This window comes from Crinia signifera, chromosome 2 (assembly GCF_055691185.1).
Source record: "Crinia signifera chromosome 2, ASM5569118v1, whole genome shotgun sequence".
Classification (NCBI taxonomy): Eukaryota; Metazoa; Chordata; class Amphibia; order Anura; family Myobatrachidae; genus Crinia; species Crinia signifera.
This window is the reverse complement of record NC_139218.1, coordinates 81,950,831-81,970,555: the sequence shown is the minus strand read 5'-3', so window position 1 is coordinate 81,970,555 and position 19,725 is coordinate 81,950,831. Positions and strand designations below refer to the sequence as shown.

Below are 19,725 nucleotides of genomic sequence, written 5' to 3'. Positions count from 1 at the left end.
AATTTCCTGGCAGATGTCTCCCTCCCGAGCTTGGAGCCTGAAATGTCCAATACTCTCTGCTCTCCGTGGAGTTTAGAGGAGCTTGAAGCGGCCATTGACTCTCTGCCTAGAGATAAGGCCCCGGGCCCAGACGGGTACCCCTCTAATTTTTATAAACAGTTTAAATCAATCATAGCCCCAATTCTCCTTAAAGTGTTTAATAAAGCTTCCGAGGCAGGCAACTTCCCTAAAGAGATGCTAGAGGCAAGAATTGTCACTATTCCCAAACCGGGCAAGCCCCCTACGGCAGTACAAAACTATAGGCCAATAGCCCTCCTGAACACCGACCTCAAACTGTATGCTAAACTTATAGCAAATAGACTAGGCCCCCTTTTGCCATCACTTATCGCAGCTGATCAGGTCGGCTTTGTACCGGGCAGGCAGGCCCCGGACAACATCCGTAGAGTACTTAATATTGTTGAGAGTTGTGAATTCAAAAAAACCCCTCTGTTAATCCTGTCTCTAGACGCTGAAAAAGCGTTCGACAGATTACATTGGGGGTACCTAAAATCAGTTCTGCTTAAATATGGATTCTCTGGTAGATTTCTTGATGCCATTTTTGCACTTTATTCATTTCCCTCCGCGAGGGTGTTTAATAACGGTTGTTTATCCAATATGTTTAACATAACAAATGGCACCAGACAAGGCTGCCCCCTTTCTCCACTCATATTCGCCCTAGCTATGGAGCCTCTAGCGGAGAAAATTAGGAACTCTGCCCGCATAGAAGGACCCGAACTGGGAGGCATAAATCATAAAATTAGTTTATTCGCCGACGATGTCTTGCTGTGCTTACTTAATCCGGAGGTCTCGTTATGCGAGCTTCACAAAGTTCTGACCCTCTACTCTAGTGTATCCTACTACAAGTTGAACACCACCAAGACGGAAGCTCTCCCTATTAACATTCCCTTAGAGAGAGTTAAGCGGCTGAAAGATCAATATAGATATGCCTGGCAATTGACATCGATTAAATATCTAGGTGTCCAAATCGCTAGGTCCACTGATATTTTTCGATGCAACTATAAGCCTCTAATAGGAGCGTTAGATAAACTGATAGGGGAATGGGGTTTTCATGAAATCTCATGGCTGGGCCGCATCGCAGCAGCCAAGATGGTACTCCTCCCGAAGATACTATATATGTTTAGAGCAATCCCAAGGATACCCCCTAAATCCTATTTTTTGGAATTTAATAAACTATTCACCAGATATATCTGGAAAGGATCTAGGCCTCGCATAGCTAAGCAGGTCCTTATCCTCTCCAAGCAAATGGGTGGGGTGGCATACCCGGATCTGGGGAGTTACTTCTCAGCCTGTGTACTGAACCAGGCAAGGGACTGGTTCGCCACCGGACAGGTGAAGCCGTGGGTATCTATAGAACAGTCCTTTCTGCCTAAAATCTGCCTGTCAGAGCTGTTCTGGCTGCCCAGGGGGGAAATTCCCTCTTGGGGGGGGTCCAGGAATATCTATTAGAGATACCCTACTAACTTGGCATGACGTAATAGCAAAAGAAGCGGAGGCCTCCCTGCCCGGTCCGGACCTGGCCATCATGACTATAGCTTCCCTCATCCCCAATTTAAAATTAGATAACTGGGTAACAAATGGTATAACCACGCTCAGGGATATTTGCCCAGTAGGTAATCTTATGTCCTTTACAGAAATCTCAGAGAAATTTGGTATCCCACGACAAGATTTTTATAAATATCTGCAACTAAGACACTGGCTGACTGCAGCTGCTGGTAGACCTGTAGTGCCACTCTCTTTTCCAAAAAGACTGGTCCTAGTTCTGACCTCGCAGAACAATAAAGGGGGCATCTCTAGATGGTACAACGTACTAGTAAATAGATTACATTCGGACAAATTACTATCCCAGGTCAGATGGGAGACCGATTTGGGTAGGACCCTTACTAGGGAAGAATGGGATCTTATCGCACTCTCCTGCTTTAGGATCTCAAAATGTTTAAGTCACTCGGAAATGTACTACAAACTATGCCATAGAGCTTATTTCACCCCTCGGCGGATGCATACAATTTGGCCGACAGTCTCTAACCTCTGCTGGAGAGGGTGCGGATCTGTTGGGTCCCTCCTGCACATCTTCTGGGACTGCCCAAAGTTACGGCCGATATGGGGGGAAGTGTTTGCCCTGTTGAGTGAAATTGCAGGGGTTCATCTACCCATGGACCCAGTCACCGCACTGTTCCATCTATCCCCCTCCATCCCAGAACAAGATAGATATCTGACAGGTCAGATCCTAATTGCCACTAAAGCAGCGATTGGCCAGTACTGGAAGTCCCCGGAGACTCCTGATATCCACCTCATTTTGGGTAAAATTCATAAACATTATTTATTTGAAACGATCGACTACAAATTTTCCTCCTCCGCCAACTCTACCCAATCCAAGTGGTCTAAGTGGTGTACCTATAGAGAGAAAAGAAACCTCCCACCAGGAATCTCCCTCCAGATGGACCCTGCCTCGATACTAAATGTCTCTGTTGATGTTTGATTGAGTGCCCTGGATCCCCTTCCCCCTACCTCCCACTTACCCACATGTATATTTCCCTGTGTGTCTGTCCTGTGCGAATTACTACCTATGTTTTCATGTCTTTATATTCTTGTTTCACGTCTAGTCCCCCTCCCCCCCTTTTTGTTTATATTGGCCAGAGTCTTCACCTTCTGGCCTGATAAATACGTCGGTACGTTACAGTTTTAGGTTACATGAACTCATTTGTACCTTTCTTCACTATCCTGCTATGGTTAATTTATGTTGAGGCCCTATGTGAGGTATCTCATGTTCAAAATTTGTACTGTTCAAAATTTGTACTGATTAAATAAAAACTATTTTGGAAAAAAAAAAAAATATTGTGATTTACATGTACAAAATGGTCTACACTGATGACTGATGTATATCTCTTCGCTTATCTCAAAATATATCCCCCCCCCCCCTGTACTCTCCGCTCTGCACAAGATCTGCATCTCTCATCCACACTCATTACTTGCTCCCACTTACACTTGCAGGATTTTTGTCGGGCAGCACCCACCTAATGGAATGCCCTCCCACGCACATTAAGACTTTCCACTAGCCTCCAAACGTTGAAGCATTCCCTGAAAACTCAGCTCTTCAGGCAAGCTTATCATATTCAGGACCCCGGCCCCACACAAACCCCAATAGCATTTATATCTAATTGCATCCCATCAGGACTGTCTTGTAATCTGATGGGACTGCCATGCTATGGAATTCTCTCCTTATGTATCCCTACTATTATCCCTATAGATTGTAAACTTGCGAGGAGGGCCCTCCTACCTCCATGTCGGTTTGTATCTACCCAGTTTGTTTAATCACTGTTTCCAATTGTAAAGCGCGACGGAATATGCTGCGCTATATAAGAAATTGTAAAAAAATAAATTCCAGCTTCTTTCATGAATGTTGCAATCCATCCTCTAATAGCGGAGGATCTTGCCAGGCGAAATGGATTTCTGCAAGTGAGTAAAATCTGGGTGACATTGCTGTCTGAGCCAAGTAGGGAATAAGCATGAAGCTACACATAGTTTGGGGTTTGAAGGAGCGGGTAAGATATAAAATTCCACTTTCAGGTTACTGAATAAAGAGGTTTTAGTGTGACTTTTGAGGATGATGTGGTAACCTCTCAGGGTGTGTGATAAAGATAGATCTGAGATGTGTTCAGTCACTCTATCTGCTGTAGCTAAAAGCTGGAGAAGATGCTAACTTGTGTGATAACAGGGAAATATTGGCATCAGTTTCACAAGAATCTGGAAAAGAGAGGAAAGGTTCAATGTCCCAGGTGTTGGAGATTTTTTAATAATATGGGCCTGGAGATCAAAATAACGCTCAACAGCAGTGGCGCAACCCAAGAGGGTGCAGGGGATGCATTTGATATGGGGGCCGTGGGCTTTGAGGGGGCCCCATAACAAGCACACCTCCTGCCACCACTATAATTACACCACTGGCACACATGAAGCACATTAGTCTAAAACAGAGGCCCCACTGCAGCATGCTATTTTTTTTTTTTTCATTTGGCAGAATATAATGTTTACGTCTAAATTCTAGTGGGCTAACGGGCCTCCTGATGTCACAGGGGAGGAGAGGGGTGCGGACAGAGGAGGAGCAAGGTTGGAAGAAGGGTCCCAAATGGACACTCCCCACGCTTTGGGCACGGTGGATCGCTCTGCTCGCCACCTGGTTACTAAAGGCAACCAGTGGTGGCGTGGATAGTGAAGGTGCAAGCTGTCCGGCCTTGCTCCTCCCCCTTTACCCCACTACAATTTAGCAACTACCATAATATAATGGGGGTGTAGGGGAAAAGCAGAGATGGCAGGCGCTTCCATCCGGCAGCAACAGGAAGCTGACGCTCCACCTATAGCTGCCAGTAGCAGCTCGGAGCTGGCCAGCGGCTGCAGGGAGAAGCTGCCTATCCTTCCAACCCCGCCAGTAGCAGCTCTGAGCTGGCAGGCAGCAACAGAAACGTGAAGTGGTCTCTCAACCCACCCCCGCCAGTAGAAGCTCTGAGCTGGCTGGCGGCTGCAGAAATTAAAAGCTGCCTATCTTCCCACCCCCTGCTGGTAGCAGCTTTGAGCCGGCAGGTGGCAATAGCAACAGGATGTGGGAAGAGAGAGAAAGGGGGGTGGGAGGAGGAGTGTGGTGAGTGAATAACTGACCTTTCACTCAGTTACCAACCCTTGTGCATGCAGCTGACAGCACAGAAAAAAGTGTGATAATGGAGACAAAAGGGGGCGAGATGTACTAAGCCTCGAGAAGTGATACACCACCACCGCTAACTGTCATTTTTCAAACACAGGGCGGGATGCTTTAAAAACCCATTATTGTGTCAGTGCTGTGGAGGGAATCGCCAGCAAAAGCTATGGGCTTCTTACCGCAGCGCTGTGTGAGGGATCAGTCACGGATCCCTCCCATCATGCCCCCTGCTGTCCTCGTCGCTCTGCGCAGTTGGACTTTCAGGTCTCAGACCTGGAAGTCAAACGCTGAAACCGCATCGCAAGGGACAGCTCTTATCGCAAGAGCCATCCCTTGCGTTAATGACCGCATATTAGAGCATATGTGATCATTAACAATGCGGTAGCCGGCTAAGGGGGAGGATAAAGGGCAGCGGATGTTAGAACATCCCGCCCACAGCCTGTAACATGGCCATTAGGAGCTGATTGTTCATATATCTGAACATCGGGATTTGTCTATTTTCAATGTTTGGGAGCCAATAGTTGATTGTCATTTCTTCTTATCCATTACCAGATTTTCATTCCAAACCGTCAGATAATTGTATAGTTATATTTCCAGCTTACAGCACACAAGTAATTAGTCTTGATGACATCTCCGAGTGATATCCCCCCTGTCATGAGACCCAAGCAGAGACACTAAACAATTCAGGCACTTTATTACATTAATACACAAACTTCCCAACATAAACATTTCTATAACAAACAAAAGAAGTCTGAAAATAAAACAAAAACCATGCTTTTGCTAAGGAAAATGCATAATAAATAAGACACCCCAACATAAGGGATGATCTCTCCTTGAAAAATGTGTTTCTTTTAATGTCATTGAGTCTTCTGCTTCGGCAAAAAAAAGGGTTATGGGGAAATTAGCAATTTTCCATCTGAATACTGTCGTTAAAAAACTTTGAAAACCGTAAAAAAAGTTGTGCAGCATTCCACTACCGAAAAATAGGAACTTTATTTTAATCAAGACTATTGTACAGTATCTTCAATGCCGATGCTCACAGTTGCCCAGGAAAGTCAAGCGTCTACACATACAGTAATAAGAGTCTTCATCAAGCTCAGGGAAGTAGTTTATATTCTGGTAGCAGGGTTCCCCCATCCCTGTGGAGAGAAATGACAGTGGAAGACATGGTTAAAATGTTTTTCTATTAGGACACAGTTCTGACATGATGACTCATACACGGTTACAGCCTGTGTCTTCTGTAATAAGGTGTACACACTGAGGGGGGAGCAATGAGTAATACTAACATGACTAATACCAGCATCCCAATGGTACAATGCTGATTAACTCTAACTGCAATCCTTGTATAAATAAGAAATGTGAGTCATAATGAAGAGATCCTCATGCATCGCTCCTAACTGTGGAATAAATTGTACCACCAGTAGGTCTTATAAAATGTATCTATCAATGACAAATACACCAGCGCACTGAGAAAACAGGCATTGTACGGAGAAACCCTGCTCTGTTGTGTCAGAAACCTTCAAATACAGAGTGATCCTGTGTCTAGCAATTGCTGCCATACATCAGTGAGCTCAGGGGTTCAATGTGGAGTTTGTATGGCTTTCCTCAGGTACAGTACTACAGTTTTCTTCCATAATGCAAAACAAAATAACCCTAGTGTGTATGTAGTAGTAGATATGGGATGTAAGATGCACCGGGAAAGAATTACGTATTATCGCTGTATAACATGCCTGCGCTGTAAAAATCACCAATAATAAACATATTCAAATGTAGACGTTTGCCCCTTTGTCGGTATTCATGAATGACGATTTCATTTGCTAAGACCTATCACATGTATGCAGCGACAGACTGGGCCCCCGAATTGGCCCTGGCATTTGTGCACGATTGTTACCTCGGGAATGCGCATGTGGGCGCACACATGTACCAGCGCCCTTTGACAAGTGCATGCAATTCAGGTTGCATGCCCTTCTTTGTTTTCCATGTTCCACGCATGTGTGCGCTGCCTCTCCCGGCTTACAGGAGAGATGGGGATAGCGGCAAGTGATGCCCCCTCTCTCCTGGACCTCAGCGGTGCACAGAGAGAGCCTCCACCTTGCAAAAAAAAATCAGCCCACCTGGCCATCGGCCCCTCTGGCATTTGCCGGAAGTGCCAGATGATCAGTTCCAGCCCTGCATGCATGTATTCTGGCTGTGTAGTATGACCGCTACCCTTGCTAAATACATACACAAAAAGTACATGGAAAAGGTTCTGTCTTCTGGATGATGTATATATTTACATAAATGGTCTAAGTTCCACGTCACACAATTCTACACATCTGCTTGCAACTTTTACTAAATAATGTATATTGCATGCTGCCTTCTGTGCTTTCCAGCCATGCCTTATATAAATCAGGCAGTATTATTATAAGACACAATGCTGTCTCTCCAGCTGTGACTCGTGTTCCCCACAGACAGGAATGAAGAAAAGTGCGATGATTGCTCACTATTAGCTGTGACTTACATGTCCTTCACACAATACATCTACAGTATATCCCCGTGTTTCACTATCATCCATGGAAAAACTTTCTGTACATATGCATACGCCTTTAGGAGGTATGGTATTGTATATATGTGGAATATATTTTACGGGAACTGTAGCTTCCAATAGTCTTATTTGGTATTTGTATAAATATTGATTGGAGATCATACAATTGTTTTCTTGTAAAACAATTGTTTTCTTGTAAAGCAGATTGACAGGGAACATACACTGCAGGTGTCAGACAGCAGCACCATTTAGCCTTTGGACGAGAACCTTGCATTGCTTTATAAAAAAAAAAAAAAGGTGAGAACACAGTGCCATCTACTGGCAGCATATAATATTGGCAGATGGTATTGTCTTCTCAGACAATCAATTCTTATCATTGATATTTATTGCCCTTTATGCAACTTCAAGCTAATATGTGAGAACATCTTCCCTTCATTTGCTGTATTAGTTGCAATCTAATGTAAATTACGGAGATATGAGTGAAGAACTCCACAACCATAAGACATTTATAATGTCTACTATAGTAAAACATTGACAATAATACAGGCAAAATTCAGGCCCATCCAGTGCCTTCCAATCACTGGTGACTATATACTTTCATAACCAGCTAATAATAATATAAGATAAGATGCAGTCAGGGCCTGACTCAATCATGTACGCAAATCCCATCGCATCTTTGTAGGTAGATAGCAGCTGTAACATTTGCATAGTTTTGCACAGTGGGATTTGTGTTGCGATACATAGGCGGCTGTGTAAATCCCAGCATCTACTTAAGGTGCCCATACACGCTGCGAGAATCGCATGCGTTATTGGTTAGATCGCATCGCATTGCACGGCATGCGTTTTGCATGCAATGTGCGTGCAATGTGATTCGAAAGTAGTGCAAAAAGTATGTGCAGCACATACGTTTGTAATGTACGATGCCCGAGGGAGCTGCTATCGCAGCGTCTATGGCCACCTTTACAAAGTCGCAGATCAGTCACAGATCGCACCAGTCGCAGATCAGTTGATGTAAGATGTACACGGTTACAGCAGCTCCAACAGCAGTGGTGTCAAACTCATGGCCCTCCAGCTGTTGTGGAACTACACGTCCCAGCATGCCCTGCCACAGTTTTAGCAATCCATTATATAAAATCTGTGGCAAGGCATGAGTTTGAAACCACTTGTGCACAGGATTGTAGTTGCAGCCTCAAACATATCACCAAAACACACCTACATTTTTTCCCGCCACTCCCCGTCACCTCCCCCAAACATTCCTAGTCAATCACTTTATGAATAAATCCTCTTTGTGGCACATCCACAGCGAGCCTTTGATGCATGTGCAGCGGCAAATTATAAAAATTGCTTCACTGAATAAACCTTTGAATCAGGTTCTAAAGGCCTAATTCTAATTCTGCAAAAAAAAAAGTACCTGTGCACGAGTTAAAACCATGCCGCACTGCAGGTGGGCAGATGTAAAATGTGCAGAAAGCGGTCTAACATTATTGGACTACTTACAAAAGCAGCCAGTACTTATCCTGTACAGAGAAACAATACATGTATTTGCTCCCCTTGCATGGCCACATGGTTTGTTCCAGACACAGCTTTTTTTGCTCTACCACCTCCATTAAAATAAGACATACGGGGCCTACACATGGGTAGATTTTGCTGAAAGATCTGAGCGATGCTAGATTGCCCAGCAAGATTGCTCAGCACACAGCGCTGCACAGTGTTGTGTCTGGCTGTCAGATTTATCCAGCATGCTTTATCTTAATTGCTGAGCAATAGAGATGCGCAGGGCCGCACATCACTATCGCCCCTAAACACGTAGCGATGTAGAGGCATTATCGAAGCGATCTAGTCAAATTAAGTACGATCGCTTCGAAAATGCCAGAAATCGCCGCGTGTGTAACTCCAATTTTTGTCATGTGACCCGCAAACATCTGGCAGTATGTTTGGCAGCACACAGGACTGGTTCCGGTTGATAGGATACCAGTGTGAAAAGGGTCAACACAAGCTAATCATGGGCACGTCAATGGTTTCAGGATTGTTTTTTTTTTACCAACTTGTCCTTACTCCATGAGCCAGATGGGCGAGAATATAATAGTGTGCCGAGCCCCAAGCATGGTGAGCGCAGCAAGCAAGCCACGCAAGGTGACGTCGTACACGAACACGGTGTCCATGTGGACAGTCACCAAAAAATGTGAATAACTTGCGTCCACCTTTTCCTGTTCCGACCATTTTCAAAACCTTTCACTTGCGTCAACATTTTGTAAATGTTGACCTAGACCATGTCAACCTTTCTCATGTGTCGACTAACTGCATGTGGACTAATAGTAATCAAGCTAATAATCCACACCCACACAGGACCCCCTCCTTTCTTATAATATGGACAGGGTGTGGTGGGGGATAGACAACACATGCCACATTGAGCAATGTCATACAGAAATATTTATGCTATGATTCTTTAGTTTGCCTCAACCAGTATGAAGCCAGATCTGTGCAATTTATGACTGTCCTCCTCAATTTGCTCCCGGAACCCTCACAAAAAGAGTCATGACTGATTGCTTCTTCCATGTGGGTACTCACTACATAACAAGCAATTTGACATCACCATTTAGAAATCTTTTTTTTCTTCTCCTATGTAATATCTAGAGACAGGATTATATGCATTTGCATATTTTGCCCATTCTCACTGGTTATTGCATATTTTACCTAAAATCTAGTGATGGTGTATATTTTAGGCCCCGTCCTCTTCCCACCCGCGAGTCACAGCACTGCTTTGCCCTGCTGCTGCTGGCCAGGTAGTGGTAGAGTGTGCAGGCCGGGGAACCTTGGATGTACGCTATATCTGACACTGCTCTAGGCTGCCAATCCGTGTTGATAAAACTCAGTTGGGGCGGTTGCCATTACGAAGCTCCTGAACCTTTGCCTGCCCCTGGCCTGGGACTTTACACCAAGAGACAGACTTCTGCAGCAGAGGAGGTGGGCGGAAGGGTTTTGAACTCACGCGGCGTGGAGAAAATGCTGTGTCACAGTGAGTATGTGGAGCAGGGAGGAAGTCTTCCACTGCGCCGCTCTCACACGCTATGCTGACATTTGATCCATCGGCGCTGTAGATGAGGGTACCTGTAGTTGATGCAAGAAGAGCTTTGGACGCTGCAGTATGCTGTGGGCCTATTTTTGAGGTTTATTTGCAACGAATTGTATGCTGATTTTTAAATAAATAAGTTAAAAATTACTTTTTTTTTATTATTTAATGTAGCATATTTTAACACTTTTCATGTATATTTTAAGTATTTTTCATGCATATTTCAAGCTTTTTTTTGTTGCATATAATCCTGTCTCTAGTAATATGCCATTTTCATCCTACATAATAAAAGGCTAACACTGCTCCTCACCTCTACAGGGGGGAATTCAGGTGATATGCACGCCAGTGGCCACTAGATTGCACCCAACTGAGCACTTCAAGTGTTGCTCCGTTCAGGCGTGCACAGCTGCTGGCGCTAACACGATTGTTATGCTTTCCGTCATTTTTACGGGCTGGTAATTAGTTTACTTATAGGTATGCATTTTTACACTCCATATTTTTGTTGTAAAATTTATGAAACTGCTTTTGTTCCTCACATAGAAGTTGCTCATTGCATTTTTTTCTAGATACCTTTCTATATGGAATAATTAACTGCTACAGCAAACCATACAGATATTAGCAACCACTGTAGCGTTTGTTTATAAAGGTCACAGTATACCTAGGTAACTTGCACATCTGTGAGTAATAATTTGTAGCTTTAATATATATATAACAATAACCGCTCCATACTAGGCACAGAGGTATAAGTTTATATGGGGAGGCAATGGTTCGGCCATGGGACCTTATATATTTAGGGGGGTATTCAATCTGGGGGTCACGGCTGTCCAGCTTACTCGACAGCCATGACCCTGTCCAATTCTCAGTCTGCTTGACCAAGAACACGCAGGCATGATTCAATGTCCCGCCTGCAGTGGGGCGTGGCCGCGGGTTGTGGCCGGGAAGAGGTGAGCTGCAGCCGGCAGCTCGTCCCTTCCCGGCAGAACGAGCCCGACTGCTTGTGCAGTTGGGCTCGTTCTGCCGAGCTTCCCTGTTCAATGCTGTCGGGGAAGATAGCATTGAATAGGGCCCGGCGGCCATGTACCCCTTAGGAGATGGTCGCCGGTGATTGACTACCTCCCTAAGTGTCTTTTTTTCTTTTTGACACACCCTTTATCACTATTAGTTGCTTACACATACCCTACATTCTATGACACTTTACACTTTATTACACTTCACAGCTATATTTTATTTATGTGAATGGATGAACCCCATAGTGCTAGGGACCTGCTCTAATGAGGAGACCTTAACGTGGTGAGCAGGTAGCATACATTTGGCCAAATATATCTAACATCCTCATAAATTAATTATAAAAGGAATATATGTTAGCAGTAATGATTGCATAGTGCACCTGCAAATCCCCTCTGTCTTGCATATAGCTAAAAATCTCAGCAAGGTAGCACCTCTCATTACAGGGTGTGCAGTCTAGGGCCCCCCTCAATCCAGGATTCAACGTCCTGCCTGCAGTGGGACGAGAAGGGGGCGTGGCCGCGAGTTGTGGCCGGGAAGAGGTGAGCTGCAGCCGGCAGCTCGTCCCTTCCCGGCCATTCTTGGCAGAACGAGCCCGACTGCTTGTTCAATGCTGTCGGGGAAGATAGCATGTAATAGGGCCCGGCAGCCATGTCCCCCTCAGGAGATGGTCGCCGGTGATTGACTACCCCCCTAAGTGTCCCCTGGCTGTTCCATTGCCCTGCCAGCTGGTTGGGCCCGGTGCGGTTTCTCAAAATACGGGGGGGACCCCTAGTCATTTTGACCCCCGTATTTTGGGAACCAGGACCGGCCCCTGAGCCTGGCGCTTGTTTTAAAAGTTACAGGGAACCCCTACTTAAATTGTTCCCTGAATTTTTTAAACCAGGACCAGCTCTTTGAACTCAGGGCTGGTTATGGCCATGGGAGTGGGACGACCGCAAGAGGTTTTTCTTAATTTTTTTTTTTTTTTTTTACACTGTAGCCTGCACAGATCTGACTGATCCGAGCAGGCTGACGAATAGAATTTGTATTTAGAGGCTGTATATCTGGCCACCACATATGAAGGCATACGACCACCCATGCCATTGGCCTAATACAAATCCGTAAATAGGGCAGATTAGTAAATCTGACCCATTTATGAATTCTATTTTCCCGAAATGCCGGTCGTATGAATTTGTACCCGGCATCGGTCGTATTTTAGATTCTTAGTAAATTCCCCCAAATGAGTTTACAGGTCACTATAGTTTTATTATATCAATGGAATGGCTTAGGAGTAGTATATTGAAATAATGCTGCTTTCAGACCGCAAAACTGGCTTTGACCAGGTATTTTAAAACGTTTTTAAAAACGGGTCTGCCAGCTAAAACCCCTTTCATGGATGTCTTTACACTGTATTTCAGTGCAGTTTTTGTTCCTTCACAAAACTGAACCTGTTTTAACCCATAGAAAACAGTGTCTGAAACGGGTAGGACCCCGCTTTATTACCGTTTAGAAATACCAGTTCAATAGAACTAGTAAATTCACTCTGCACCTTTCAGACTGCACAAATTACCATTTTAAAAACAGAAAAAAATTGGCAAAATAATGGGTAAAAAGTGTTGTCTGAAAGGGGCATAACTTTAGCTTTAGGAGTTAACGGCTGTAGAGAGACAGATGTTCTTGTCCAATCCAGAGTTTTCCAAGCCGTACCATTCAAGTCCAGGAATAAAGGATAGCCAAGCATAACAGGTGACAAGATTAGTACCTTAGTCAATTTAAGTTAACCAGCTGGACTCAAACATGGATATCCTTAAAACCTGGACTCTAATAGAGTAAAAGTGTAACACGGGGAACTCTTGTCTAGCCCTTGAATATGCACATCCCACAATACTGGCACTGAAGAAATGTCCTATGTGACTTAATGGAAGAACACTCTGATTTAATATGGGATTTATGATAATATGTAGTCACTTAAAGGCTTTATAAAGCATTTTAAACCCAAATTTGTGTAGGCATCCATCTTGAGGATTTGACAAAGCTACAATGACACATCCCCGATAGAGTGTAACTGAGCAGGGACACCCAAATTGCCAAAATCTGTCAACTGTGTTGCCTTTCATTTCTCAGACACTGGAACACCGGATAGTTCCAGGACTGCCAGTGGACACATTTATAGCCCTTTCGTATGCCTAAAACTTTTATTTAGCTTTCATTCCTCTTCACAAGTAACCTTGAAAGATTTTTTTCCTTTCTTTATGGGTTAATTTTGGCCTTTCCTTCCCTTCTTGGCTAGATCTGTGAAAGCCTATACCCGTAAATGTTTTATGAATCACCCCCTCCATGTAAGGCTAGACATATTGTGGACAGCTCGCAGCTAATAAAAATTTACATGTTAAAGGTTATTTTGTTTTTATGTTAAATTGAGCTGAAAGTAAGCTGAAGAAATGTCTAAGCAGGTGAACGTAATGTCTGTGTGGTTACTACTGGGTGTGGATTGTACTCTTGCTAAACAACTACAAGAACCAAAGCTAGTGTTCTATTTGGAAGAAGAAATATCATTAATCTGTATATAGGACCTCTGGAAGTTTCCCCTAGATTGCTATCAAGCACTAATAAGCCACAGCAGATTACACTTGTGTGCCTTCACTTGTTCACTAAACACATTCACATTGTTCATTGTAGTGTGCGGGAAAGCGAATGAAACCTGTATTTTAAGGTTACATGGCTGACTCTTCACGAGACTTGAGTGGAACACTCATCCTTTACTGTATGAAAATATATTACAGAGAAAAGATGACACTATCTTCGTTGGTCACAAGTATGTAAAGCTCAGTTTATCTGGACCCCCAAAAATAGCAGACACAAACATTAGCCACACTACATGGTGAGAGCATAAATGTGTGTTGGTCATAAATAATTTATTTGCGTATGTCTCCAATACATGGCTACCACACCAGGTATAGCACAGGTCTTCAACCTGTGGCCCTCCAGATGTTGTGGAACTACATGTCCCAGCATGCCCTGATGTTTTTTTTACATGCTCTTATAGGAAAAAATGTGGCAATGCATGTTGGAACATGTAGTTTCACAACATCTGGAGGGCCACAGGTTGAAGACCCATGAGGTATAGCTATCGCCTTCCCATGTGATACGTAATTACCAACCAGGATAAAGGTGCAGATTTATCAAAGCTTGGAGAGAGATAATGGGTGAGATTTAATAGGATGAGAGATTCAGAAAGTGAGAGATTTGGGAAGAAATCTCCAGTTTTTTTTAAAGCGGCAATCATTTATACTGCAAGACCAGTTTGATTTTGCAGTGTAAATGATTGCCGCTTTAAAAAAACTAGATTTCTTCCCAAATCTCTCACTTTCTGAATCTCTCATCCTATTAAATCTCACCCAAAGTGTAAACCAATCAGCTCCGGTCATTTTTAAAACACAGTCTGTAATATGACAGATGATTGGTTGGTGCTTTCTCGCTCTTCACTTCATCTCTCTCCAAGCTTTGAAAACCTCCCCCACAGAGATACATAGGACTGTAATCAGTCCAGGCGGAAAATTTTCACCGGGTGAAAAATCTGCAAATTCGATTATCCTATTCAATCCCAGTGCAAATTTTTCACCTGGGTGAGAAAGCCAGTATCGTTGAAAATAGTGTGAATCTGCGAAATTTCTGCGAATTCACAGCAGTTTTCGTTCATGCTGATTCGCCCTCCCCAAAACAAAAAGTGAAATGGCATGGTCGAAAATATACTCAAAAACGGGTTAAAATGCCCGTGATTGAATACTGCAAAGGCATTTCTTTGCCGTTTATTCACCTGGTGATAATTTTGGATGGGATTGTGTCTAGGTCTACAATCAATAAGTCGGCAAAGGTCGACATGAGTTTTTCTTTTTTCATTTATAGTCTATGATGACATAGGTCGGCATGGACACCGTATAAGTATCGCGGACCTTATCAGATACTCGTGGACTGTCTTTGCGCTCACCATGCATCGGGCACTTATGGATGGTAAAGTACGAACAAGTCTTTTTTAAAAAAAATTTTTTTCATGAAAAGCTCATGTGGACATTAAAACACTCGTAACGACCTTTTTTCATGCAAACCTTCTGAACATGTTGGCCAATAGTGGTCGACCTTTTGATTGTCTAACCAGACACTAGACCTAAAGCCTGGATATAGAATGCCCAGTCCCCATCCACTAACAATCTTATCTACTCTTAACCAACAATGGGGGTATTCAATACCCACCGCTATTTACGACAGGGGAAATAGCAGTGGGCGCCTATTCAATGCGGTCTTGACCTTGGCCCTTTTTGTCGATAACGGCTGTGAATTGTCGTGATCACGGCCGAATTTCGACAATCCATGTCTGTTTAAACGTCCTCCTTTTCGGCGCTCGCCAGGCGGGACATTGAATCCAGCCTGGCGATATGCAGTCAAGCAAAACTAAAACAGGACAGGGAGAGATAAACGTCCAGACAATCACATCCGAACTGCCATGTTACAGGCTGTGTTTGAAAAAAGTCAGTAAGAAGCTGATTGGCTGGACGTTTATCTCTCTTTATCACCCTTGCATTTATCTCTGGTTAAGGCTTAATACATCTGCCCCAATGAGTGGTTCCAATGGCAGACACCGTTGGTTCTCTAATTGATGCCTTTCTTCCCCTCCTCCTTAGTATAATACTCTGATACGCAGACGGTGAAGCGCTCTATTACACATGCCTATGTATACCTGATCTCGTACCAGTAGAGAAAAATGTATTTAAAAGTGAAGAATGAACCTGAGCATTACCTTGTAAGGCCTTTTCATCTCATCATGGTTTTCAAAATAGCTCTTTGAAGTGTCAAACTGATTAGTTTTTCCTCCTCTATAAAACGAACCCTGCAATGGTGAAGAATATAAGTAAAGTATAAATATATATGTTTTATATCGCTATGTTTATGTCAAAGAATACAGACATTTCACCATGGTGACTGCTTGTTGTCTGGAGTCAGGGACACTTTTTAGTCAGAATAGATGATTGGTGAACTTCATACTGTAAATTCCAGTTTTGTTTACACAATTTTTTGAGGCTAGTTCCCAGCCCATAAAAAAGACAGAACAATATTAATAGTAGTGTCTGCCCTGGCGGTTGTGTGCATCTGAACGGACTAATACTTGAACTGGGATCTCCCCATAGAGGTGAGGAGCAGCATCAGTCTTTTATTGTATAGGATGTATCGGTCCCAATAGTCAGAGCCAGATACAAAACACAAGAGAAACAGATAAAGGCGCATCTAGACCTCGCTGAAACACATCTAGGTGCTGCCCACCCAAAATTTGGATGACGAATCTTTGGTATTTAGATACAAGGAACACTTACATTGTCTGCGTATTAGACAGAAGTCCTTTCTCAGAGTTGAACGCAGAATGTACATTTCACATGTACTGTAAATAGGAAGATAGCCGGGCATACAGTGCAAATATGTCACAAAAGAAAGGTTCACAGGTGACCGCAGGTCCGGTTTAATAATTTAACAGAAAAGGCTCCAACTTATGGAGGAGTTGTATACGTGATATTTAATTGATATTCTTTCATCATGAAAATCATTCCCCATATGGGGGAATCGGGGGAGGGGACGGCTTTGCTCAGCTTCTCTTCATGTCAATAACCCAGCCAAGCGCCCACTCTTCCACTGCCTGCAGATATGGGATACACTTTGAGGCTCATTCAGATGTGGTTGCAGAGCAGCTAATATATGCACATCAATCTAGGTTTGTGAATTGAGTGAGTGAATTGCGATCGCAAAGAAAAAAGTCGCAAACTGAGGAACAGGAAGACGGCATTTGGGTGTGGAAAATGGGAAGTGATCGGATAAACACAGACATGTCATGGCCATTCAGACGCCATTTTGTAGGCATCCAAAAATTTGCAGTTGCAATCTTACTTGCAATTGGAGAGCTCTCTGCATCCCAGGAAGCAGTTCAGCCGATGCATCTGTGTTAGCAGTTATACACTCTTGGGCAGAAATAATGCGATAGCAGGGGAGCAGCTATGCTCAGATCACCTTGTGCTCATATTAGCATACAGTATAATAGTTATTAGATGCTGCACAGGATAGTGACAGCAGCAGCAAGAACAACCCCATCTGAATGGATCTCATTGTGGTATCACCGTAGGGTAGTAGTAAGTACCATCTAAAAAAGGATCTGAATCTATTGAGCAGGCTAAACAGCACTTCACTGGCCTGCCCAACTAAAATAAAGTCCTACATCAGGCAGACGCCCCCTGACTGTCTTATTCTTTATGTGCCTGTGCCCTTTGGAGACAGGGTAATTGTAGAGGGAACCTGCAGGGAATATATTCAAATTTGTTGTTTGAAATCGCATCGAAAGACTGTTGGCCATTAACCCTTTCAGTGGCATTTATACAGATCTTGTAATCTCGAAATCCAAAAATAAGCAAATGGTTACGTTTTTAGGTTATTCTTTTTTTTTTACCCCTTCAGTTGTGCTTTTTTTTTTTTAGGGAGCGCTCCCCACTGGGCAAGTTTTTTATGGGGAGCACTCCCTAAAAAAAAAACACCACTGCCTCCCCGGGTCCGAGTAGCGCCGCTGAAATGTCAATCAGCTGCTGCCCGGCCCTGCGCCCCAGCAGCCAGCTTGTCATAAGCTGGCGCCGGAGACTTCAATAGAAAAGCCGGAGGGGAGGGGGAGCCGCAGCGTAGGAGAGGGAGCTAGGCAATCCCGAAACAGTGGCAATCCCGAGAATTTTCCAGGCTTGCCAGACTGGGCACTGAGGCACAGCCCGGAAAATTCCCGGGATTGCCACTGAAGGGGATAAACTATTAAAATTCTGCAATGCGCAGAAGGCAACAATCAATTCCTAGACAAACCTTAGATGGATGAAATGAAGAAACCAATAGAAGCCTCACTTGAAGGGAGATAAAGGGGGATATTTAATCCTGGGTCACGACTGTCGGGATGTCCCGGCAGTCGTGACCATGTCCCGTTCTCTGCCTGCTTGACAGCAAATTAGCAGGGCGGGATTCAATGTCCCACCTGCCGAGTGCCAAAAAGGGGACGTGGCTGCGAGAAACGCCTATGGATCGTCGAGATCTGGTTGTGAGCTCGACAATCCACAGTCATTCTCTGTAAAACGAGCCCGACTGCTTGTAAAGTCAGGCTCGTTTTTCCGAGATGCACTCCCCCGTTGGAAATAGCGGCGGGGGATTGAATACCCTCCTATGTAAATCAAGTTTCGGAGAGAGCTAAAGAGGAATAGTTAACTAACCAATCAGCGTTAAATGGTTATTTAACCGTTTGAGTGCCAAGTGAATTTGTCAAAATAGGTGTGAAAATTGCCAAGCAAACCTTTTTATTCATCATTATGACCTGTAATGTTTACTGTATATAGGAAACATTTTTTTTTTCTTTTCACAGCACTTTTTATTTTAATTTATTTAACAAATATGAGTGACGCTGGCATTTCTAGCAGATATTTTGCACAACTCACAGATGTTGGCACTCAAAGGGTTAATGTTAGAAACTGATTGGTTGCTTTGCACCTGAAGGTGCCCATACACTCTACGCTTTGCGGGTGCGATAAGATGCGCGCTCCCGTGCACATCCCATCGCACAGTTCAAAAAGTATGTGCTGCACATACTTTTTGAACTAGGTACCGATCGCATCGCATGCGATCTAGACCAAAATGCAAGTAATTATTGCACCGTGTATGGGCACCTTTAGAATTAGGAGTACTGTAAATCCAGCTAGAAGATGCAATTTTGCGACTTGATATATTCAGCACATCAATGCATTGCAGCGTGGTTTCTCTAAGTGTATAGTTTCATCAATAAACCAAATTTGTTCCGGACTTCAATGCAGCCGGCGAGGGGGTTAAACGCTATTTAACCCCCGCGCCAGCCGCTCACCCTATTCTACGTTCTGGGGGAATACTTGCTGTCATTTAGCCGCGCGCCTCGCTGTTTTAGCAGCCACACACACCGTTTCCCTGTCGCTGCAAAAACCTAGTGACGTGAAAACGGCGTGTGCAGGTGGTCAGTTGAATACTGACCGTGCCAGCAACCAGTCAGCACTGCTCGCTGTTACAGCTCGCAAAAAACATTGAATATGCCCCTATGATGAGAGCGTGATCTTTGGCAGATCTGTTAAAATAAAAAAAAGTTGAGTCCATTAAGCATTCCCCTTTGCTAGCACTAATTAAATCGCTAATACTACAAAAGTATTGAGTTATGTGTGTATGATGTTACAATTATACTGTTCTCCAAATCAGGTACCCTTACAACGTTTGATAAGTTTAATCGCCTTGGGAACTACCTCCATATATCCTGGGCTCATTCTAACAATCACCCCTGTCTGGTCAGAAACGGAAATATCCGCATTTCTTTTTTCT

General features: G+C 43.8%; 1 protein-coding gene across 2 annotated transcripts in view; it reads right to left on the bottom strand.

The window, feature by feature from the left end:
• Positions 1 to 5,735: 5,735 nt before the first annotated feature.
• BCLAF3 (BCLAF1 and THRAP3 family member 3) overlaps positions 5,736 to 19,725 on the bottom strand; it is a 63,528-nt gene continuing 49,538 nt past the window's right edge. For both annotated transcript variants that reach the window (XM_083172485.1, XM_083172484.1), the window contains exons 12-13: positions 16,121 to 16,210; positions 5,736 to 5,883 (exon numbers count right to left, since the gene is read on the bottom strand). In XM_083172485.1, coding sequence (XP_083028611.1) covers positions 5,854 to 5,883; positions 16,121 to 16,210 — 120 coding nt within the window. In that variant the 3' untranslated portion in view covers positions 5,736 to 5,853. The remainder of the gene's footprint in view (positions 5,884 to 16,120; positions 16,211 to 19,725) is intronic.